Source organism: Candoia aspera, chromosome 1 (assembly GCF_035149785.1).
Source record: "Candoia aspera isolate rCanAsp1 chromosome 1, rCanAsp1.hap2, whole genome shotgun sequence".
NCBI classification, from domain to species: domain Eukaryota; kingdom Metazoa; phylum Chordata; class Lepidosauria; order Squamata; family Boidae; genus Candoia; species Candoia aspera.
The window spans coordinates 322,896,291-322,921,074 of NC_086153.1; the positions used below are offsets into that span (position 1 = coordinate 322,896,291).

The 24,784-nt window shown below is 40.8% G+C and overlaps 1 protein-coding gene across 2 annotated transcripts; it reads right to left on the reverse strand.

Moving 5' to 3' along the window:
• Positions 1–2,831: 2,831 nt before the first annotated feature.
• Positions 2,832–24,503, reverse strand: SOCS4 (suppressor of cytokine signaling 4). Of its 2 annotated transcripts, none has more exons than XM_063290514.1 (2): positions 23,841–24,503; positions 2,832–4,904 (listed from the first exon to the last, which is right to left on the reverse strand). In XM_063290514.1, the coding sequence occupies exon 2, from the start codon at positions 4,795–4,797 to the stop codon at positions 3,487–3,489; it is 1,311 nt and encodes a 436-aa protein (XP_063146584.1). In that variant the 5' UTR covers positions 4,798–4,904; positions 23,841–24,503; the 3' UTR covers positions 2,832–3,486. The 2 variants fall into 2 exon arrangements, with proteins under 2 accessions (XP_063146584.1, XP_063146583.1); XM_063290513.1 differs by having other exon boundaries at positions 23,830–24,503.
• Positions 24,504–24,784: the final 281 nt, after the last annotated feature.

Sequence of the window (24,784 nt, forward strand, 5' to 3'; positions counted from 1 at the left end):
GCTTGTATATTTTGTTTAGAGACAGATTTTTCTACGAGCCAAGTTTGGACAATGGTCAAACTGCCATCAATGGCATTTAAATTGTTGTTCTAGTACCAAGCTGTTCAGTGTTAAGATAAACAATCCTCTCTGTTTGGGGTTTGACATTTGGGCATCAGTTTTGGTCTTGTAGAGGTCTTCCTTTTTGGAAAGAGTCCTTCATTATTGAACAGAGGCATGGCTATGGACAGGGCAGAATGGAACAGTCACTATTTTTACCAACACAACTGCCAAGTGGATGAGCTGTTTTGTCTGCTGAGATAGTAAAGCATGACTGAGAAATGGTTGGCCTCAGCTGCTGTTGTGGAAACAGATGTCACAGTAAAATGTCCTGCATAAAACAAAAAGCCAACCAAACACAAATATTATAGTAAGTTGGAAGATTATCTCATGACCTTTCACTAGCAACTAAATAATCCGGTTTTAATCTAATGGCTGAACACTATTGCCATTTTCTTGACAAGTGGCTATTCTTCAAACTTATATTAATCCTGATGAACCAAGCAATGCTGCTGTCAAATCATTGCATTCCAGCTGTATTATTCCTGAATTTATCTAACCTCTTCTTAAAAAGCCATCCAGGCTGGTATCTATCGTTATATTCCATAGCAGTGAATTCCATACTTTGCTTATGCATTTGGTGTTTTTAATCTCCTGCTATTTAGATTAATTTGATAATTCAGATCCATGATCCCTCTCTCCAACATCATCTTTATTTCCCAGAACAACAATTGGTAGCTGCAGCTCAGAACTTAGGCATATGAGTTTAAACCTGTTGGGCCTGAGGAAGCAGACAAGGTCCTTATGACTGTGAGCTCAGCCACCTGCTTACTAGCTCCTTGTCTCTCCTGGTTGGCAAAGGCCTCCTGGGAGGTGATGTGTAGCTGGGTTCTACCAGTGATAAACTCTTCCTTGAGAGAGGGGGTTGTTCCTCTGCCTCTTAAGGAGATGTTGGTTCACCCCCTCAAGACTATTGTTAGACCCAACCATACTGGACAATTTTCAACCAGTATCTAATCTCCCTTTTTAAGAAGGAAGGTTGTTGAAATCATGGTCATGCAACAGCTGCAGCAGATCCTGGAGAAGCAGATTATCTGGACCCCTTTCAGTCAGGTTTCAGATCTAGGTATGAGATGGAAACAGCATTGGTTGCACTTTGGATGATGTCTGGCAGGAGTGGAATGGGGGTAATGCGTCCATCCTCGCTCTACTTGACCTCTCAGTTGCTTTCAATACCATCAACCATGACATTCTTCTGGACCAGCACTGTATTGTGCTGGTTCTCTTCTTTCCAGTTGGTGTTGATTGAGAGTGAGAGATCCCACCCTTGGCCCCTACTGTGTGGGGTCCCACAGGGTTCGGTACTTTCTATGCTCCTGTTTAACATCTAACATGAAGCTGCTGAGTGAAGCCATCTGTCGCCATGGGGTGAGGTACCATCAGTACGCTGTTGTATATCTCTGCCCCTGGCAAATTAAGTGATGCTGTTGATGTCTTGTCTCGGTGTCTGAAGGCTGTGGGGGTTTGGATGGGGAACAATAGGTTTTGGCTCAATCCTGACAAGACTGAGTAGCTTTGGGTTTTGGGGCCTTCAGGATCTGGGAACTTACCATCTTTGGTGCTGGATGGTCTGGCACTGCCCGAACAGACCTTGTGTGCAATCTGGGGGTCCTTCTGGACTCACTCCTGCTAAAAGAGCAGGTGGCAGCCATGGATAGGAGGGCCTTTGCTCAACTTCGTGTTGTGCTCCAGTTGTTCCTGTTCCTGGATTGGGAGGCTCTACTGTCAATGTCTGCTATTTCCATTACAGACAAGACTCTGTCAGAAGTACCTCTCTTCAAGTAAGTAAGGCAGCACAAGTTATAAGAATATGGGCCCAAAACAAAAAAGAAATAGAAAGCAGTTAAGCAATCAAGAATAATTGATTCTAAATGAAATAAAAGGGGGTTATTGCAAAAATAGAATCAGGTATTTGTGATGTTTTAAGACAACAGTGAAAAAGGCCTAGTAAGTTACTTTTAATCCTAAGGGGGGACAGTGCTGTCCTTGAGATGGCAGATAAATTGTGTATGTAGTTCAATTCAGTTCCATTTATACTTTTTTTCAAGAGCCTCATGTCTGAAAGGGGAGGGTAGTATTGCTCTAACCTTTATCTTAAGGACACACTCTTCTCTGTGTTCTTGGTGATTGTGACCATCTGCAAGAACAACACAATCCTGCATCACAGGAGTGACCAAAAGCAAGCACTTGGTAAATGCTGGAGTGGCATCGTAAGAAAGGAATGGCAACAATTTGAAGAGTGGATGAGTTATGTGCCTATCGAGTGTGCATGAGGGAACTGCTTTATTTAGGGATAGGAGAAGGGCCATCCTCTCCCCCACATCAGCATGGCATTTATACTTCTACTAGCATCTGTGAAATATTTTTCTTAAGTTTAAATGCCACATGGAGAATTGGATTTTCTAAGGGATATGTTTTAAGTGAAGAGGAAAAAGGACAGTTAACCACTTCTTCCCAGCCATAATTGCCCTTAGAAGTTGCCCTACATAATAGTTAAATCCCCAAAACAAAAACGTTTTTAGCACGAAAGGACATTCAGCAGGCTGAGAAAAAGATCCAAGGCCCTGCTGAAACAGAGCAGCAGGGCAGAGCAGGGAAGCGTGAAGATCTGAGGTAGCTAGATACACACCCATCAGATTTATTCATACATTTCTGTTAGCACTTACAGCTATTGGCTTGTGGAACCAGCATCTACCTTGTGCTTCAACACACAGTTCCTTTTAAAACATATACTAACTTCATATCAAAATCCTTTAAGATGATCTGCAATAGTTTCAGGATTCTTAGTAGATGTCCAGAAAATTATATATGTTCAACATTTATTAAAAATGATAAATCAAATCATGTTCTGACAAATAGCATACGGCAGTGCCATTAAATCTCAAAACATAAACAACATATATAAAATTTAAAACAATAAGCACCCAAAGATTAGTAGGAGCACGATAATCTTATTAATTTTACTTTTATAGCAAGGACAAAATAATAATTAAAAAAAATAAACTACAAACTGGCAATTCTTGGAGAACTACTGTATTCAGTGTTTCAAACATGCCTGTACTGCATATAAATTAGCTTATAAAAGGCAAGTCAAATCTGAACCTTGACTTAGCTTTATATCTGAAAAGTTAAGCTCAAGTGAAAACTTTAAAATAGCTTCCTTGAAATTCCACAAAACTTTATAGAATGTTAGTACCAATTTTGTGTTTTTACAGAAACCTGTTCATTGGGGCAGGAAATAAAAATATATTGGGATGTAAGGCTCAGGTAAAGTTAAATTTGGTCTATAGATATTTTTGCATGAACATTTTGTTGATAAGAGAGAGAAATAAAAACAAAGTCCATCGGAATAATTATAAATAACTAGAACAACTTCCAGAATGTTTTCTAGGCATGTTGATCTGGTACATCAATCCTGAGGACTCTTACTTTTGATTTATAATGATATTCTTTCAAATACAACTTTACAGATGGAGGAATAGGAAGGGCATTTATGCCATCGTAAGTTGTAGAGTTACAAATAACTGTCCTGCATAGATGTTGAAGGGAAAAAGGGAAAGTTCTGTTTAAGGGAGTAGAGAGAAGTGGCTCAAAGAACATACAAGAGCTTGGATCTTTATAATGTTCTAAGAGTCCAGTAATGTCAGGAGAATGGAAGACACATGGATCATGAGCATCAAAACTGAAGTTGTGATTCCACTGTTCAATCCTGGCATGAAGGGAACGACTGTAACGCCTAAAACTAACAGAAAATAAGTAATCCTCCTGGGCAGAATCACGTAACAAAAAAGTCCCCTCTGGCTTTCCATCTAAAAGTGCTTCTGCAGCATATTTATCCATCACTCCCCAGTAGCATGGGTTATTATTGATCTGAAGGAGGTCAGGGACAAGACAATGAACGTAATCAATCTGAGTGTGATATCTGAGAGGCATCTGCAGCTGAAGCAGTTCATCATCTGTTTCCCACCGTGGCTTGTTTCTCTTCCTAGAGCTAGTGCAAAGTGTCACCACTTCATCATCAGAGTCCATGTCACTTTCCTCTCTGCTGCTCTTTAGCTGCTTACCTGTGGCAGATTCATCTCGAGGATCACATGGACAGGAAGCATTATCAATAACACTACTTGCCTGCAAAACAGCAGAGTCTTGTTCATCTGCAGTCTCAATCTCCCTCAGTTCTTCATCTTTCCCTTCACCTTTTGATGAGCCCGTACTTAGCCAACTTTCAGATTTTTGTTTTATAGGGGCAGTGTGCCGCTTGATTAAATGCCATCGAAATGCTAGCTCAGATCGTGGTGGAAAAGGGCACTTGTCCAGCATAAGCTCACTGATATGTATTTTTCTCTTTGAGGAAAGCCCTGAAGAATGCCGAGTGGTACAACTCTTTATGGGGAAACATTGTCCCATTGCATCCTGCAGTTTCTGTTTAAAAGAACGGCCTAAGAACCTGTGACCACATGCATGTTCCAATTCCATTTCAGCTGAGGAGCAGCTGTGTTTCCTCTCCTGATTCCTTAGACTTAATGTAGGTTTTCCTGAAGTGCTTGCCATTTCAGCATTAGAACTGTTCTCATTCTTTTTTGTCCAGGAAAGCTTCTTTCCACTCCATACATATCCGTCCTTTCTGTCTGCACTCCTACTCCGACAGATTTTAGGTCTCACATCTGTGTTTTTAGGCTTCCTTTCTTTATTTTCTGCCATGTTTTAATGTTACACACTTCATAAAGGTTCCAGAACCAATGTTGCCAAAATCCTTCGTCCTCAGTGACTATCACAGAAAGCACCCCTCATGTGTTCTGAGGCTGTATCTATGAAAATAGAAAAAAGAGCACTCAACATATTTATTTCTCACATTTCTATACTACCAGAATCTGAAGGCTGTTTACAAGAATAAAAAGGGCATAGCAGAGATTAAAAACACAGTGCGAATTCTGTTAAAAAGATCAGATAATCACTTTAGCATCAGATAGTGCCAACTCATATAGGCAACATCAACTTTTAAACTCCTTCAGAATAATCTGACCACCTTCTGGAATAAAGTCAGGATTGTCACTGGTCTGACATTTTGGGGAGGAGGCTGTTTTATAGGGGTAGGGCACCACTCAAAAACATTGTCCCCAGGCCACCGCTGATCTTATCTCATGTGGAGTGGGGACCCACAATATTCTGACATGGAATGAGTATATGTGATGGGTCAGTTGTACCAGGGGGAAGGTGGTCTTGGAAGTACCTAGGAGCCAACTTATTTAGAGCTTTAAGAGTTAAACCCAACACTCTGAAGTAAACCTAGAAGCCTATAGGCAACTACAGCAATGCCTGAAATATAGGTGTAACTTAGCAGTAACAGTTCTCACCTGTCAGCATGTGGGTCAAAAGCAGAATACAGTGCACAGACTGCAGCATCTGAATAATCTTGAAAGGTAGCTTTATAGAGAGTATATCACAGTAGTCTACAGAAATAGCAATGAGATCACTAATGGCCATTACCAGGTCCTTTCTAGATAGGGCCACTAATCGTGCACCAGCCAGAGTTGGACCAAAAGCCATCTTGCACATGGTCTCCACCTGCCCATCAAGCAGTTACCATGAGACTATGAGAAAATCCAAGTCATGGACCTGCCCCTTCAAGGCGAGTGCTACCCTATCCAGAGTAACCACCAAAGTAGATAAGGAAACAGATGATCTCTGGACAAACAATAAGTCCTCCTTGTTTGGGTTCAGCCTCAATTTCTTTCATCCCTTCCAGCCCCACAAACCTCCAGTAACAGTCAAGACCTCAACAGCATCTCTGGCTCAGTGATATATAATTGGGTATCATTAGCATACTGGTAATACCGCACTATAGACTGATGGATTGTTGAGGTTTTCCTACTAATAGATTAAGACTGCTATTGTAACAAATCATTTTGGCCAGGTGAAGGGGTTGCATTTGATTGTTTCCTCTCACGTGCTTCATGCAAAATAGCCTGGGGGGAGGACCTGCCCGGACTTGTCTTCTCACTTCTCTTTTTCTCTCTGCCGGCATGTAGCAAGCCAGGTAGCTCTCAATGAGAGCTAAGTCCTTTAAATATGTTTTTTGCTTTTGTTTTTGCTTTCTGTAAATAAATTATTTTTATAGAAATGCTTGGTGTGTGACTTTTTTGACCTCTCCTGGGCTAAAGGCTTTCCCAGCATCTGCAACAGGTTATGGGCCCAGTAAACAACGCAGTAAAACCCAGAGAGAAAAGAGAGATCAACTCCACACCTCATGCACAATTTAAAGGCAGGTAGCAAAGACCTGTGAAGATTTTCTTTGGAGCCACCTGGAGATTTTCCAGCAACTGCCGGTCTGCAGGACAAAGAAGCTAGCTGAGGTGACTTGCAAAAGAAGGAAGAAGCCATGGCTACCTCCCAGCCCTCAGCGATGCCTCTGGAGCGCCTATCAGAGACCAACTATTTGAATTGGGCCCTGAAGATGGAAATGTATCTTCGCAGAGAGGATCTTTGGCTGCCAATTGGTGAGCAAACCCCCCAAAATCCCAGTGCTGAATGGCTGAGACAGGATGAGCGGGCTAGAGCCACCATTATCTTGGGAGTTGAGGACAATCAGCTAGTCCACGTGCGAGGCATGCAGTCTGCAAAGCAACTTTGGGACGCTTTGAGAGACTTATATGTAAAGGCAACAGCAGGGAGTAAAGTTACTCTGACGAAAAAGCTGTACAGAGCCTACCTTGCAGAAGGAGATAGCCTTCCTGAGCACCTGCATTTTATTCAGCAGCTGTTTGTTGAGTTGCAGGAGAGAGGAATGGAATTTACACCTCTCACAAAATCCTATATCCTCCTGTCCTCACTGAATGCAACGTGGGACACGCTGATTTGTACCCTGGAGGCTATGCCTGAAGCAGACCTCACCCCATCGTATGTTACACAGCGCTTACTCGCTGAATGGGAGAAGAGAGAGGAAAGATCCCCCCCCATCTCTTCTGGAAAGCTGCAAGACCAGAAAATGAGGGAAAAGAAGGGAAAGGAACCTGAGGCCACAGCGCTAGCAAGCCAGCGATGCTTCACTTGTGGTTCAGCTGGACATTTGCAAAGAGACTGTGCCATGAGACCCAAGAGTAGAAAGACAGAGCAGAAGAACACAAGGGCAACACAGAAGAAGGCTCTACAGACAACCCAAATTGCACAGGTTGCTGAGAAGGGTAATTCTGATGTATGGGTGTTAGATTCTGGGGCCAGTTGTCATTTATGTAATTGTAAAAGCTCTTTTGTGTCACTGTCTAAAACTGAAAGACAAAGTGTATCTTTGGCTGATGGGTCTGTGACCAAAATTATGGGACAAGGTGACTTGTATTTATCCTGCTTAGGAGAAACTGTAAAAGGTGTGTTGTATGTGCCAAATTTACAATCAAACCTTTTATCTGTGGCACAATTGGCTGCAACAAGGTATATCATAACATTTAAGAAAAATGGTTGTGAGATACGTAAAAATGGGAAATTGTGTGCTACTGGTATGTTAAAAGACTCCTTGTACATTGTGCAAAATGCAAGGAAGCCAAGCTGCAAGGCTGCAGTTGGCAACACACCATATCATGACCAATGTGTACACCTGATGCACAGGAGATTTGGTCATGCTAATATCAAGTATATAGCACAAATGCCACAGCTGTGTGCTGACCTAAAGATAAAACCCTGTGATAAATACTTAGATTGTGTAGTTTGCAAAGAATGCAAAACACTAAAAGCTCCTGTGAGTAAGCACAGTGACAGAGTTACAACTAGACCTTTGGAAATTGTACACTCTGATATTATTGGTCCTTTTGCTCCAAGTCTTGGACAAGCAAGGTATGCAATGACCATCATTGATGATTTCTCAAGATACACATTTATCTACATCTTAAAACATAAAGATGAGGCATTTGAGAAATTTAAAGGTTTTGTGACATGGGCAAGGCCTGTATCTGCACTCCAATGTGATAGAGGAGGAGAATACCTTTCTCACAAATTCAGAAGGTTCCTAGTGGAAAAAGGGATAGAACAAATTCTTTCTAACCTGTACACCCCTCAGCAAAATGGTGTTGCTGAAAGAAAGGGCAGAACCTTGCAAAATGCGATGGAATGCATGTTAAAAGATTCACGATTATGTTTTAAGTTCTGGGGAGAAGCTTTATCGACTGCTTGTTATGTTCAGAACAGGTTGTATAACTCTATGATTCAGGACACTCCATTCCATTTGTTTTATGGTGTGAAACCAAAGGTAAGCCATCTTAGAGTGTTTGGTAGCACTGCATGGGTTCACATTCCAAAACAGCAGAGAAGGAAAGGAGGCCCCACAACAAAGAAAGCCATCTTTGTTGGCTATGAACAAAGCCAGAGGAGCTACAGGTTCATAATGGGAGAGAAATTAATAATTAGCAAAAGCGCTTCTTTTGCTGAACAAAACTGGGGGAGATTAAATTCTAGCTCTCCAGTTGAACTGACCACCACAAGAGAACAGCAAGGACTTGCTGATGGTGATCTTTTGCCTGATGAGGACATTAAATCAGAAAAGCAAACTGAAGATCTGTCTGATGAGACAGATGCTTCTCAGGAAAGTGATAGGAGTCAAAATTTAAGCCCTGTATTACCTCGCAGATCTCAGAGGAGTAATAAAGGCGTTCCTCCATCACGTTTTCAGGCTGAAACAGTAAAGGCTTTTCACATATTCACAGAACCTGAGTCTTTAGAACAAGTGAATGCTTTACCACCTGAGATTGCACAAAATTGGCATTCTGCCATGCAACAGGAATTAGCATCCTTGAAGGAAAATAAAACATGGAAACTGGTAAATCTACCTCCCAATGAACACTGTCTGGGTTGTAGGTGGGTTTTTCAAACTGAAAAGGGATGCTGATGGCAAAATCCAAAAATATAAAGCAAGGTTGGTTGCAAAAGGGTTCACTCAAAGGAAAGATTTAGACTTTGACAAGACTTTTGCACCAGTTACTAAAGGTGAATCAATTAGATTACTGTTAAAAGTTGCTGCACTCAAGGGAATGTCAGTTAACCACTATGACATTCAAACTGCATTTCTCTATGGTGATTTAGACCACAGATTATACATGCAGCAACCCCCTGGCTATGAAAAAGGGAAGAATCTAGTCTGTGAACTGCAGAAGTCAATCTATGGGTTAAAACAAGCTGCTAGATCCTGGAACCAAAAAGTAGATGAAAAACTGCAGAATTTTGGTTTTGAAAAAGGAAAAGCAGATCCCTGTGTATATATGAAGAAGGACAAACAAGGCTGTATGTATCTGTGCATTTATGTTGATGATTTGCTGCTATTCACATCAACAGAAAAACAAAGGCTTGATTTTGAAGCCTGCATGAAAAGCCATTTCATATTAAAAAGCCTTGGAGTTGTGACCAATTACCTAGGTTTGAAAAAAACACAGGAAGAAAAATGGTAACTTTCTGTTAAACCAAAGGGGAGATAATGGTAATGTGAATGGAAAGACATATAAAGGTGTCAGAGAAGATTGGTTATGCATCTTAATCTGTAGTGTAAAAAGGGGAGTGTTGAGGTTTTCCTACTAATAGATTAAGACTGCTATTGTAACAAATCATTTTGGCCAGGTGAAGGGGTTGCATTTGATTGTTTCCTCTCACGTGCTTCATGCAAAATAGCCTGGGGGGAGGACCTGCCTGGACTTGTCTTCTCACTTCTCTTTTTCTCTCTGCCGGCATGTAGCAAGCCAGGTAGCTCTCAATGAGAGCTAAGTCCTTTAAATATGTTTTTTGCTTTTGTTTTTGCTTTCTGTAAATAAATTATTTTTATAGAAATGCTTGGTGTGTGACTTTTTTGACCTCTCCTGGGCTAAAGGCTTTCCCAGCATCTGCAACATGGATGACCTCTCCCAGCAGCCTCATAGAGATGCTAAACAGCAGAAGTGAGAGAATCGAACACCCACAGAACCAGCCTTTCCTCCCCCACTACCACTGATCAAAACCACTCTCTTAGGAGGAGGAAAATCACTATAAAACACCAGCACCAATCCTGAAACCACCCAGGCTAGCAAAATTCCATGGTCAGTGACACCCAAAACCACTGAGAGGACAAAAGTACATTCCTGTCATCCAGGTCATGACAAAGCTTTTCTACTAGAGTGACCAATGTTGTCTCAGTTCCATGCCTAGGCCTGAATCCTAACTAAAATGGGTACAGATAAGCTGCTTCTTCTCAAGCAGTCTGCAACTGGAGCCACACCTTCTTTTCAACCACCTTAGTTGGAATAGGAACATTGGAGACTAGACAATAATTACCCAAGATTTTGGGGTCTAGGGGAGCCCCCTTCCGAAAGGGGAACACTAGTGTCTTGTTACAGACAACTGGGATAACCTCATCCACCAAAGGAATGTTGCCAGTCTCCTGGACCCAACTATTGTTTCCCCCCTCTGGCCATCTGAAAGAGCCAGGAAGGACATGGATCTATAGGTGGTAGAGCTCATGCCACAAAGCCTTATATTTGCTTCATCAAAGTCTATAAGCCAGAATGAATCCCAGTAACATAACAAGATGTTGCCAGTCATCACTTCATACCCCACTGATGAGGAATCAAGATTCTGGTGAATTTGAGCAACTTTATCAGCAAAACATTGTACAATATCCTCAGAGCAGCCAGATAGTAAATGGTCTTGCTCATTCCCCCTGTTCATTAGTAACTTTAAATAGGACATCTGGACAACAATATGATGATGAAGTAAGGGGGGAGAAGAATGCTTCACCACCCTTATCACCATGGTACTGGATTGCACATGAGCTCTTACCTATGTTCAGTTAAGTTCATGATTAGTTGTCTATCAAAATATATATGAGAGACAGAGCAGTCCTGCTTCCTGCACATCGTTAGGCTGCCACAAGCATGAAGCATTACAGCCAGAATATTCTAGCCCTTTCCAAGGAATATTCTAGGCCAACACGAGGAAAATCTGGTGGTTTATCCTTCTCTAAACGTCAATCTACTTCAAAGAAAAGAATATTTTTCGAGAGATTTTGAAGGACAGCTTCAAAGCTGCAATGTTGTGTGTGGTTCTAGCAACGTGGGAGTGATTCTGTAGAAAAGGAAAGGCTATACAGTAAAACTTTAATAAGGCAAATGAGATTGAATTTGGTCAATTAAATTCAAACGTATATACTAAAGATAATTTTTCCCCACGATTATATGCTTTTCTCCCATTTAATTGATCTCTTACAGTGATAATCGTAAGGCAATATATGTGCTGGAGAAAGCGGGCACCAATTCACCTCTACACCATTCAGGCCACCATTCTAATATTGCTTCCTCCAAAGTTATGCCTCTGATTTCAGGGGCTCTTTCCAAGGTGTTCTAACTAATGCAGCGTATTTTAATTTCCCTGAATAGTCTACATGAATTGAAATGAGACTTGCAGGCCTATACTATGCATTTTACATTCAGTAATGATTGCTCCAGGAAAAATGTATATATGAATGAAGTCTTGGAACGTCGGACTAAAGGGCCTTAGTGAACCCTCAGCTGTAACATCAGTATTCATCTTTAAAAATGGGATTTAAGGACTAGAAACAGGAAGCCCCATTTTTTTAATTAGATGGTGGACTCTATAAGCAGAAAAGCTGTCCCAACAGAAATGAAATTTTGCTCATAGAGCCAGCACACTAAAGGCAGATCCTTTCTCTATGGAATGGAAAATATTAGCATTTTGTGTGTTCTACTTTGAAACATTCATAGCCACTAGTTTATTTTCTTAATAAAACATTGGTAGAACCTTGGACTCACTCCTCATCTTTTAGGGCTTTCAGATAAATGGATCTGTGAGTGATGATGTTCTGAATCACAACTAATAGAATTCTAATTTAATTAGCTTTCCAGAGCTTCCTCCATTAACATGTTAAGACAAACAAATTGTAGATTAATTTAACCTCCATTCCTGGGAAAAGACTATTTTCCATTTCCTTTGCCTGCCCTTTGGACAAATGCCATATTCAGGCCAGTGAACCATTCAACAGCAAAAAAAAGAGAGAGTGAGAGAGAGAGAGAGAGAGAGAGAGAGAGAGAAAGTAGGTCAAGGAATAAAACATAATCAAAGATTCATGTAATGCTTCTTACAATACTAGTTCACATAAGCATAATGTTAAGAGATGCTATTTTGTGCTGACACTTTCAGGTCATTAAGACAGAAACTAATTAAAATATGTCACAGATTGGGTATTCTAGTCATTTGCTTTTCAAACTGGGCTTTTAAAAGGGTATCCCCAAGGCACTTGAAGCACCTAGGCTTTACATCCTGAAAAGGATTATAAAAAAAATAACTTGTTTTACTAAAAGCAATTTTATAAGACCATGATGTATGGAAATGCTCTTAAGGAACGGCAGAGGAAAGAAATGACATTACAAAAAGTAAGATTCCCTCAAGGTCTAGTTCATGCCTTTGTTTGCCTTAGTTATTCTTTTGTGCATTAGTGTTTTCAGAATGGAATTCAGGCACACAACCTTTTTAAAATGCGTCGTAACAGCATCTGAATCAGTGAGGCCACTTTACGAAGACTGTAGTTTTGAAAAGCATCTTTAAATGTAAGCTTATTATGCCTTAAATCCACAGGAAGAAAGCCACAATGGAAGAAGCTATACTTTTGCCTGAGAATCAGGATCAGGATATTAACTGTTCCTCAGAGCTTGCAAGATATGGAAACACTATAGGATGGGAGAAAGAGAGAGAATATAAAAAGCCAAAGTCAAGTAATCCAGTCATGTACCCTTGCCCTGAGTTCTTTCCAAATCCACTTGAGGCTCATCCAGCCCAGTGAAGCACATCTGAAGCCGCAGGGGGATCAAGTAGGATACACCTGAACCAAGGGATTTGAATGGGTTCAGCACACTGATCGGTAGTGTAATTTAGCACAGAAAGAGTTTCATCTGAGCCTGATGTCTTCTTACAAGTTGCCTGGTTTACCATGTTGTGCGCTGGTCAAGTATTTTAAATACCCTTGAAGCCTCTGTCTCATTCATCAGATTCAAGTCTAGTGAAGAAAAATGAATGAAAGCTGTTCAAACTTGCATACAAGAGTTCAGATCAGGGAGGTGGAGGCTTGTTAAAGAAGCTTTTCCTAACCTTTTTGCCAACTATGCATCGAACTGCAGACAATACTACAAGAAAGCTGTAAACTTGATTCACCAAAGGTGAAACACTATTAATCATCACTTGAAAATAAACTTCTGTGGAACAAGGATTAGCAGCCAAAAGCAATTTGTATATTCAAGCAACCACTGAGCCTTCACATAATTGTATGTCTTTGCTGCTTTTTAATACTAAATGAACAAGGTAGAGAAGCATGCAGAACATGGCTTTTGGATTTTGTTCCCAGCCCTTCACCAGCAATGGCAATAGGAGGCATCTGTATTTTCCTCTGTGTATTCAAGGAATGTGATCTTTGTGTGTTTTTGGTCTCCCCTTGTGTTGCATCTGTACATGTGTATATTGGGAAGCACAAGCAGGCTACATATGCTGTGCTTTGGTCATTGGTGGGTGAATGGAGAGGCACCTGGCACCATTCTGAGTCCTCCTAAATTGCTTCTCCCTTAAGGAGGCATGGGGGAAGGAGCCCACTTCCAAACTCTTTTTTTTTTTTGCTGACTTCTCCCTAACACCAAATTTGGTCCTATTATGTTCAGTTTTTGGACACTTATCCTGCTTATGGACAGAGCACTGAGCCCCTGGACATAATTTGAGGTCCACACATCTTAATTTCAACAAAGGATCGTTACCTTGTCGTGGTGCTGGAGCTTGAGCACCTCAATGATGCCATGAGCTAAACCGTGAAGGGCCACCCAAGACGGGAAGGTCATGACAGAGAGGTCAGACTAAATGCGATCCCTGGGGAAGGTAAAGGCAACCCACCCCAGTATTCTTGTCGTGAAAACTCAGTGGATCAGTACAACCAGAGATACGTCGGTATACCATCGGAAGATGAGACTCCCAGGTCGGAAGATGGTCGAAATGCTACTGGGGAGGAACAGAGGATGAGTTCAACTAGCCCCAGATGTGATGACGCAGCTAGCTCAAAGCCGAAAGGACGGCTAGCGGCTGATGGTGCTGGTGGTGAACGGCAAATTCGATGTTCTAAGGATCAACACACCATTGGAACCTGGAATGTAAGATCTATGAGCCAGGGCAAATTGGATGTGGTTATTGGTGAGATGTCAAGATTAAAGATAGACATTTTGGGCGTCAGTGAACTGAAGTGGACTGGAATGGGCCACTTCACATCAAATCACCACCAAATCTACTACTGTGGACAAGAGGACCACAGAAGAAATGGAGTAGCCTTCCTAATTAATAGTAAAGTGGCTAAAGCAGTGCTTGGATACAATCCAAAAAATGATAGAATGATCTCAATTCAAATTCAGGGCAAGCCATCTAACATCACAGTGATCCAAATATACGCCCCAACCACAGATGCTGAAGAAGCTGAAGTAGAGCAGTTCTATGAGGATCTGCAGCACCTACTGGACAACACGCCTAAAAGAGATGTTATTTTCATCACGGGAGACTGGAATGCTAAGGTGGGCAGTCAAATGACACCTGGAATTACAGGTAAGCATGGCCTGGGAGAACAAAATGAAGCAGGACATAGGCTGATAGAATTTTGCCAAGACAACTCAATGTGCATAACAAACACTCTCTTCCAGCAACCGAAGAGACGGCTTTATACATGGACTTCCCCAGATGGACAACACCGAAACCAGATTGACTACATCCTTTGCAGCCAAAGGTGGCGGACATCTATAAAGTCAGTAAAAACAAGACCTGGAGCTGACTGTAGTTCAGATCACGAACTTCTTCTTGCACAATTTAGGATCAGACTAAAGAGATTAGGGAAGACCCACAGATCAGCTAGAAATGAGCTCACTAATATTCCTAAGGAATATGCAGTGGAGGTGAAGAATAGATTTAAGGGACTGGACTTAGTAGACAGGGTCCCAGAAGAACTATGGACAGAACATTGTTCAAGAGGCGGCAACAAAATACATCCCAAAGAAAGAGAAAACCAAGAAGGCAAAATGGCTGTCTGCTGAGACACTAGAAGTAGTCCAAGAAAGAAGGAAAGCAAAAGGCAACAGTGATAGGGGGAGATATGCCCAATTAAATGCAAAATTCCAGAGGTTAGCCAGAAGAGATAAGGAATTATTTTTAAACAAGCAATGCACGGAAGTGGAAGAAGACAATAGAATAGGAAGGACAAGAGACCTCTTCCAGAAAATTAGAAACATCGGAGGTAAATTCCAGGCAAAAATGGGTATGATCAAAAACAAAGATGGCAAGGACCTAACAGAAGAAGAAGAGATCAAGAAAAGGTGGCAAGAATATACAGAAGACCTGTATAGGAAGGATAACAATATCGGGGATAGCTTTGACGGTGTGGTCGGTGAGCTAGAGCCAGACATCCTGAAGAGTGAGGTTGAGTGGGCCTTAAGAAGCATTGCTAATAACAAGGCAGCAGGAGACGACGGCATCCCAGCTGAACTGTTCAAAATCTTGCAAGATGATGCTGTCAAGGTAATGCATGCTATATGCCAGCAAATTTGGAAAAAACAAGAATGGCCATCAGATTGGAAAAAAACAACTTATATCCCCATACCAAAAAAGGGAAACACTAAAGAATGTTCAAACTATCGAACAATGGCACTCATTTCACATGCCAGTAAGGTAATGCTCAAGATCCTGCAAGGCAGACTTCAGCAATTCATGGAGCGAGAATTGCCAGACGTACAAGCTGGGTTTAGAAAAGGCAGAGGAACTAGGGACCAAATTGCCAATATCCGCTGGATAATGGAAAAAGCCAGGGAGTTTCAGAAAAACATCTATTTCTGTTTTATTGACTATTCTAAAGCCTTTGACTGTGTGGACCATAACAAATTGTGGCAAGTTCTTAGTGGTATGGGGATACCAAGTCATCTTGTCTGCCTCCTGAAGAATCTGTATAACGACCAAGTAGCAACAGTAAGAACAGACCACAGAACAACGGACTGGTTTAAGATTGGGAAAGGAGTACAGCAGGGCTGTATACTCTCACCCTACCTATTCAACTTGTATGCAGAACACATCATGCGACAAGCTGGGCTTGAGGAATCCAAGGCTGGAGTTAAAATCTCTGGAAGAAACATTAACAATCTCAGATATGCAGATGATACCACTTTGATGGCTGAAAGCGAAGAGGAACTGAGGAGCCTTATGATGAAGGTGAAAGAAGAAAGTGCAAAAGCTGGCTTGCAGCTAAACCTCAAAAAAACCAAGATTACGGCAACCAGCTTGATTGATAACTGGCAAATAGACGGAGAAAATGTAGAAGCAGTCAAAGACTTTGTATTTCTAGGTGCGAAGATTACTGCAGATGCTGACTGCAGTCAGGAAATCAGAAGACGCTTAATCCTTGGGAGAAGAGCAATGACCAATCTCGATAAAATAGTTAAGAGCAGAGACATCACACTGACAACAAAGGTCCGCATAGTTAAAGCAATGGTGTTCCCCGTAGTAACATATGGCTGCGAGAGCTGGACCATAAGGAAGACTGAGAGAAGGAAGATCGATGCTTTTGAACTGTGGTGTTGGAGGAAAATTCTGAGAGTGTCTTGGACTGCAAGAAGATCAAACCAGTCCATCCTCCAGGAAATAAAGCCAGACTGCTCACTGGAGGGAATGATATTAAAGGCAAAACTGAAATACTTTGGCCACATAATGAGAAGACAGGACACCCTGGAGAAGATGCTGATGCTAGGGAGAGTGGAGGGCAAAAGGAAGAGGGGCCGACCAAGGGCAAGGTGGATGGATGATATTCTAGAGGTGACGGACTCGTCCCTGGGGGAGCTGGGGGTGTTGACGACCAACAGGAAGCTCCGGCATGGGCTGGTCCATGAAGTCACGAAGAGTTGGAAGCGACTAAATGAATAAACAACAACACACATCTTAAAGTTTCCAAATTTGAAAAACACTGCTTTAAAGTAATGCAAAATTTTGTTAACCGCCCAGAGTCCCTCGTATGAGGGAGATGGGTGGCGATAAAAATACGTTAAATAAATTAAAAAATGTCCTTGAGTCAAGCTTGATTCCTTACAGGTGCAAATGACAAAACATGTGTTGCGACACTGCAACGCAAACCGATGTTGGGACACAGGTATGAAAGGCGATTTACACTGCAATGCATGTTTAGTCATTTCTTTGTCACTCTGGGTTGGGCTGGATGTCTATGATAATATAGTTTTCTTGGCAGATCAATATAGTTTTCTTGGCAGCAGTATAGAAGTGGTTTGTCACTGCCTTCTTCCAGGATGTTTGTTTTACTTCCAATCTAGTCTACAGTTCTGGGATTTCCTTATGGTCTTTCATCCAAATATCTAAGTTTGACACTTAGTTTTTTTTTTTTAGGATTAATGAAAGTTAGTTAGCTGTTACCTGCTGCAGGCAAACATTTTTCACTGATACTAAAATATCTTAGTAGGTTCCACTATATTTGGGGGGAAGTAATTAAAACACAATTATCCTATGCATGTTTTTATTACTCTTATATCCTGTACTTCCAGGTGGAGCACATGGTGTGGGTCTCCTAATTTTTATCCTAGAAATGAGATAGGTTGGTCTGAGATAGTAAGTGGTTGTCTTTCTCAAGATTAACAAAGGTTCAGCCCAACCACAAACTGGTGCCTTAGAATGCAACTCACCTGGTCCTGGATTTAAACTGTTACATTAAAGAGATATTTTTTACCAGGATTCTATCACTCTCAAGCTTCAATCCTGCCCCTTTACCTTGCTCTTCATAATTTGCTGGTAGAATATATACTTTTTTGTTGGAAACAAATCAGAAAAGGAGTTGAGTAGTGCTGCCTTTTCTTTGCCATCTCTTATCATCTGCTATCTTCATTGAATAGCTGGCATTCTGATTCTTTTCCAGTTATTTTGAACATATATAAAGATGTTCTTTTTGTTATTCTTGACGTCCTTTCTAAGTCATCTTATTCTAAGCTTTCACTTTCTAGAACTATAGTGTTAGATGACCTGCCAGTACTCTCCCTTTATGACTGGGCCTCTTTCCACTTACGTGTGTCCTTTTTTTCCCCTTTCAAATTGAAAACAATTGCAAGGGTTACTCCCAAAACACCAAACTATTCAAAGACAGAATAGAGAGGATCGTCTCTCTAATTTTTGTATTTCACAACCAATCCTCAGCTTAATATTTTTTCTGATCAGGGGGGATACTTTGTCTAAAGCTTTGGACTGCACTGTCTATACCACTGCAGATTTATTGAAACATAACACCTTTATCTTTTTGGGTAAGAGAAACCACAAAGCAAAAGAAATAAAAATATCCTGTCTCAACAGTTAACGCTGTTATATTAGTTCAGTGATTCTCAAACTGTAGGTTGTGACCTCCCAGGGAGTTGTGAGCAATTTAGAGGATTTTGTTTATTCGTTTAGTCACTTCCGACTCTTTGTGACTTCATGGGCCAGCCCATGCCAGAGCTTCCTGTCGGTCGTCAACACCCCCAGCTCCCCCAGGGACGAATCCATCACCTCTAGAATATCATCCATCCACCTTGCCCTTGGTCGGCCCCTCTTCCTTTCGCCCTCCACTCTCCCTAGCATCAGCATCTTCTCCAGGGTGTCCTGTCTTCTCATTATGTGGACAAAGTATTTCAGTTTTGCCTTTAATACCATTCCCTCCAGTGAGCAGTCTGGCTTTATTTCCTGCAGGATGGACTGGTTTGATCTTCTTGCAGTCCAAGGCACTCTCAGAATTTTCCTCCAACACCACAGTTCAAAAGCATCGATCTTCCTTCTCTCAGCCTTCCTTATGGTCCAGCTCTCGCAGCCATATGTTACTACGGGGAACACCATTGCTTTAACTATGCGGACCTTTGTTGTCAGTGTGATGTCTCTGCTCTTAACTATTTTATCGAGATTGGTCATTGCTCTTCTCCCAAGGATTAAGCGTCTTCTGATTTCCTGACTGCAGTCAGCATCTGCAGTAATCTTCGCACCTAGAAATACAAAGTCTTTGACTGCTTCTACATTTTCTCCCTCTATTTGCCAGTTATCAATCAAGCTGGTTGCCATAATCTTGGTTTTTTTGAGGTTTAGCTGCAAGCCAGCTTTTGCACTTTCTTCTTTCACCTTCATCATAAGGCTCCTCAGTTCCTCTTTGCTTTCAGCCATCAAAGTGGTATCATCTGCATATCTGAGATTGTTAATGTTTCTTCCAGTGATTTTAACTCCAGCCTTGGATTCCTCAAGCCCAGCACGTCGCATGATGTGTTCTGTGTACAAGTTGAATAGGTAGGGTGAGAGTATACAGCCCTGCCATACTCCTTTCCCAATCTTAAACCAGTCCATTGTTCTGTGGTCTGTTCTTACTGTTGCTACTTGGTCGTTATACAGATTCCTCAGGAGCCATACAAGATGACTTGGTATCCCCATACCACTAAGAACTTCCCACAATTTGTTATGGGCCACACAGTCAAAGGCTTTAGAATAGTCAATAATTTAGAGGATAGTCACAGCTAAAAAAGAAATGACTTTGGCATGGTAATCAAATTTAGGCTTTTGACTATTACTAAGCTTATGAATTGGCTTTCACCTTCCTTTTCTTGTGAACCTGTTAGCAATATTGTTTCTTGAAAGTATTATGTATGTTACAGAACATTACTTTGAAATAAAGTTTTTAAATATTTGCATATCTATTTATTCTACAAAATTTTTAAATCAATCAATTAAGATCCTTTGTTAAATAAAAAATGTCAGTTGTTCGTACTTTCCTTTGATTAAAGTATAATGTATTTTGTGAAAATAGTAATAAATAAGTTAGTTTGGTGTAGTGGCTAAGGCACCAGGCTAAAAACTGGGAGACCATGAGTTCTAGTCCCACGTTAGGACAAAGCCAGCTGGGTGACCTTGGGCCAGTCACTTTCTCTCGGCTCTAGGAAGGAGGCAATGGCAAACTACTTCTGAAAAACCTTGCCAAGAAAACTGCAAGAACTTGTTCAGGCAGTCTCCAAGAATTGGACACAATTGAACGGATTAAAAAAAAAATCATTGACACAGACCACATATAATTTGGGCTTGGCTTCTAGAAATATTTGTGTTTCAGACATTTCTGTGGTGTGGTATGCAGTAGTATGTCCATAGATTTGGAGTGTCTGTAAAAATGTATGTGTTAGTGACGTTCAGGTTTTATTTATTTTAAATATCTGTAAGGCTCTATCATGGTTTTATCTGACAAACAGATTATCACACAAATTCATTCATCGTTTAAGGGGGTCAAAGTATTACAGAGTTTGAGAACACCTCTTTTGGTTTTTAGAAGAATTAAAACAATTCTCCACATAATTGAAATCAGAGATTTGGGTTTTCCCAAATAAGTTTGTCTATATTTTAGAAAAACAGCGGGTTCAAAATAGTCCTTTCCACATTCCTCCCTCTCTCAGCCCAACTATTCCTCTTTTATTAAACCGATTGAGATGATAAAAGAACAAAGCTGTTCTGTTTAATTAACCTATTCTCATCATCATGTGTGTTTACCAATCATAATATTGCTGCTGAGAGACATTCCTCTTCCCTGACTTAATCATTTAGGGTTTATGCACAATCACTCAGTCAGTGATTGAGCAAGACAAAAGGACTCTTTATTAAATGTTATGTTTAAGCAGCACCATGTTGAGCTGAAGGAACCTAATAATAGATTTAAAACAATAAATAAGTCCACAATACACAGTTAAATAATCTTATGCATGCAAATACAAGATACAAATTGGGAATATAACCATATCAACATAAAGTCTAATTACATTTTGACAAACAGTCTGATGACAACAGACAGACAAAAATCCAATTCAAATTGATTCAAAAGAAGCACTCACATAAATTGTATTCCTACAGATTTACTTAAGTCCATATTCATTTTTGTTCTCCTTCCCATCAGTTTCACCCTCCCTAACTATGCTTCATAATCTATAGACATTTAAACTAAATACACATAGCTTTATGTCAGTTAATGCCAACAAAACAAATTAAAATGAAAGGCAGCCTAGTTATTAAGTATCTTTTCACCCAGAGGGCAGTATTAATGGAATGAGCCATTTGGTAAGTCAAGATATGGCATCTGCTTTATTTTAACAGAAAACTAGCAGAGGTGATACAGGCAGACCATCTCAGTTAAAAGGAGACTTGCATCTTCTGTTTGTAACTGCACTTGAAAAACACTTACATGTGAAGCTAGCTCTCCCACAGAGACAATAAAACAAAGAATTTTTTTAGGTCATATGATTTTTGGCTACAACAAAAGTCATCACAGCATGAAAACCACTGAAGAGTTTTAGCCATTGTTCTGTGACACATGACTGCCTTTCTGGCTATAATGTCATATCTTATCTGAGAGAGAGTATGGAAATGGATGCATTCACTTTAACTTCATTTAAAGCTTGAGGTAGATTTTATCCTGAAGGGAGAACATACAAGATAATTTGACTGATCTTTTCCTACATCAAAGCCAGGAAGACAGAATACTGCTGGAAGCCATGTCCCAATTCTTTTCAAGTGCGTATCACATCTTCTCTGATACCAAATTTTTATTAGAACAGAAATTGCATAATGGCTTTTCTCATATTGTCAGGACCACATATGGCATTCGCACATCTTGTTACAGATATATCAATTGAAAGTGAACAGATATTATTATTGATCTGGAAAATACTGAATTTAGTCATTCTGCAGTGAATTTTACATAGGAAAAGGAGGATAGTATATCACTTGTGAGTTTACTCCCTCTCACTAATTTGTTAACATGTATTATATTACCAAATGTATTTTCTTTAATATAAAAGCTGCCTAGTGATTTATCCTGAACACTGATGTTTGATGTCACATGTCAGGTATAAGGAATAATATATTGGACTGGACTTGCCAAATACATTTTGGATTCAGAGAAGAAAAATCCAGAGTGGCTACTTAATATGCAACACAATTCATTCTGAATGTCTCCTATGTAACCCTTGCTCAAATGAATGAGAGCTGGATAAGACCATTACGGTATGTAGCAGGGGCTTCTACGGGGAGAACTTCCCAATAACACTGGGATCAGTTCTGTCTCATACTCTGCTCTCCAGTGGGAACTAAGATCCACTATATCAGTAAATCCTCTTGGTATTTGGTACTGAAAATCCACAAGGCAACTGGGATGAGAAAAGAGATCAATATATCAAGCTAAAGGACTCGGAAACTCGAGCAACAGAGCAGTATCCAGAAAAAGAAAAGAAAAACAATACGAATAAGAATAAAATGTATATAGAGAACAGGCTGATAGGAAATGGTCTATTCTGACCGCTCCCAGGCCTCTGAGATTATTCTGCTTGCAGAAATATCTCCAGTTTCATTCAACAAGGATTAAGATCCTCAAAAGGCATTTCTCACAATTCTCCTGAAACTGTAGATATTCTAAATAGATATTAAAAGGCAGAGTAAAATGCAAAGAACATTAAGAACATTTTCTAAAATAAAACAAAAGTTAGTTAACTTCAGATATTTTGGTATAATGTCATGTCTCACAGCATTAATTAGAATGATTAGAACATTATTCAAATTAAAACCAGTTAAAATAAAATACCTGTTTTCCTAGGAAGAAAATATGGCACCAACTTGTTTTTTAAAATAAATTTCTCTATGTATCCCAAAACGATCTGCCCCATTAACAAAGCACAGCATGAGACCAAAAATATTTCCTTTTGTAGTGTAAACATGGCCAACCAAGCTATCCAGAACTATTTATATATTTTGTCAGCCATGAGTCAGTAACAGCCAAACTAACATTACAATATAAGTGGGCAAGGACAAGAATCCACACTCCTTATGATTTCTCCAATTTTTACTTTTTATTCTAAAAGAAGTAGCCTTAAGATGAAAACATGAAGAAATGGCTCCTGGAATATTGTCAATAAATGTCCTACAGACATGTATTTCAATTAAGACTAATTGAAGTGGAAAGTGACATTTCCACTTAACTTTAAAGACTTTAAAGTATGTTCAGAAAGAAGTGCCAGAAGAAGAAGAAATTTAATTCCAACTTTCTAGAACTAAAAGTGGGCAGATCAAAGCTCTTTAAAAAAAAGGTGCAGGGCTTGCTTTGGAGCTGAAATGTTCCAACTTTAAGAAACACCATTCCTTGGCTGAATGCAGAAGGTGGATGCGATCACCAACATGGCAAACACTGGACTAACCACAAATATCCACTTTAGTGGATATTTTCCACTAAAGCTTGCACTTCAAACATTCAGCAATGTAACTATTGTGCTACAAATCCTAAACATTTTATAATATCCACCTTCAGAATCGTTACAAATTTTAGCTTTCAAAGTGATGCTTTATTTTAACATAAAGTTTCATTAAAAAAAACTGTTGCCTGTGGCTGGTTTTAAAAGTTATACTGCTGAAGTGATGGCTATAGCTATGAAATTAACACTGAAACTAATTTTCTGTTGGTTCCTTTCCTCCAAACCACACACAATGGGCATCTATCTCAAATTCAGATTCAGTTCAGGTTTCTTTCCCCAGAATTTAAAGAAACATATCAGCGAGAGATCCTGTTAGCTAATAAAAGTTGAGAATCTTTGGTGGAGAGGGATAACTTTGTCAGAATGAACAGATGCCAGCTCCCTCCCTCCATCTCCCCCCTTCCCCATGCGTGCACATGCTCACCTGCTGCTTACCCGAAGAAACATTTTGAGGGGATGCCCAAAAACAAGGATGAAAGGGAAACCTCGTCCAATACCGTGGCACGGACAGGCACCTCTGCTCTCCATCAGACACAAAGGATGACGGAGCAACTGCACAGCTGGAGGAGGAGGGGTCTGGGCTGAGGGGTCCAGAGATGAGAAAGGAGGAGAGAAAGGAAGATGTCGGATTGGAAGGGGAGGGATCTTTAAACTGTGTGAGTGTGTGGGGGGGGGGGGGGAGGAGAAGGATGGAGAGAGAAAGGGGACTGGAGGATGAGGCAAGAGATTGGTGAGAAAAGGGAGAAAGATGAAAGAATGGGGGAGACTGGAGGACACGGTTTGCCAGGAAAAAGTGACCGACGATGGATGCAAGCTAATAAGGAGAAGCAATGGCTGCAATTCTAAATCCATTCGTTTGGGAGGAAATCCCTTTACGATAAATGGAAGTTATTTCTGGCTCCATATGGTTGTAATTAAGCTGCAAAGGAGACAAGACTGGGGGTGGGATGGAGGAGATCTGGAAAAGCCCCAGAAGTCTCCCTGCATGGGGAGGGGGAAAAAAAACAGGAAAAGGGAAAGGGACCGTGGCGAAGAAAGCTGCTGCTGCTACAAAACGGGAGAGTGTTATTTTCCTTTTTCCCCTTAAATCTGTGTCCCCAAAAAGCGTTAAATATTGGTAAAAGTACGGAATGGGGAGGACAGGAAAGGAGAAAGAAGGGCGACAGCGCAGCGCGAACGGAGCAACCCCAAGACTTCGAGGAAAAAGGGGCTCGGAAGGAGACGGAGCCAGGGAAGCCCGGCAGCTTTTCCGCCCTCCTTCTACCCCACCCTTCCCGCCGTCAGCCCGTCCCTCAGCCGCCCGGCCAGAGGCGCTGCTTTTCCTCCCCGCCTTTCAGGCGGCCGGGGCGGCGCCGACATGGCCCAGCCCGCCCGTGGCC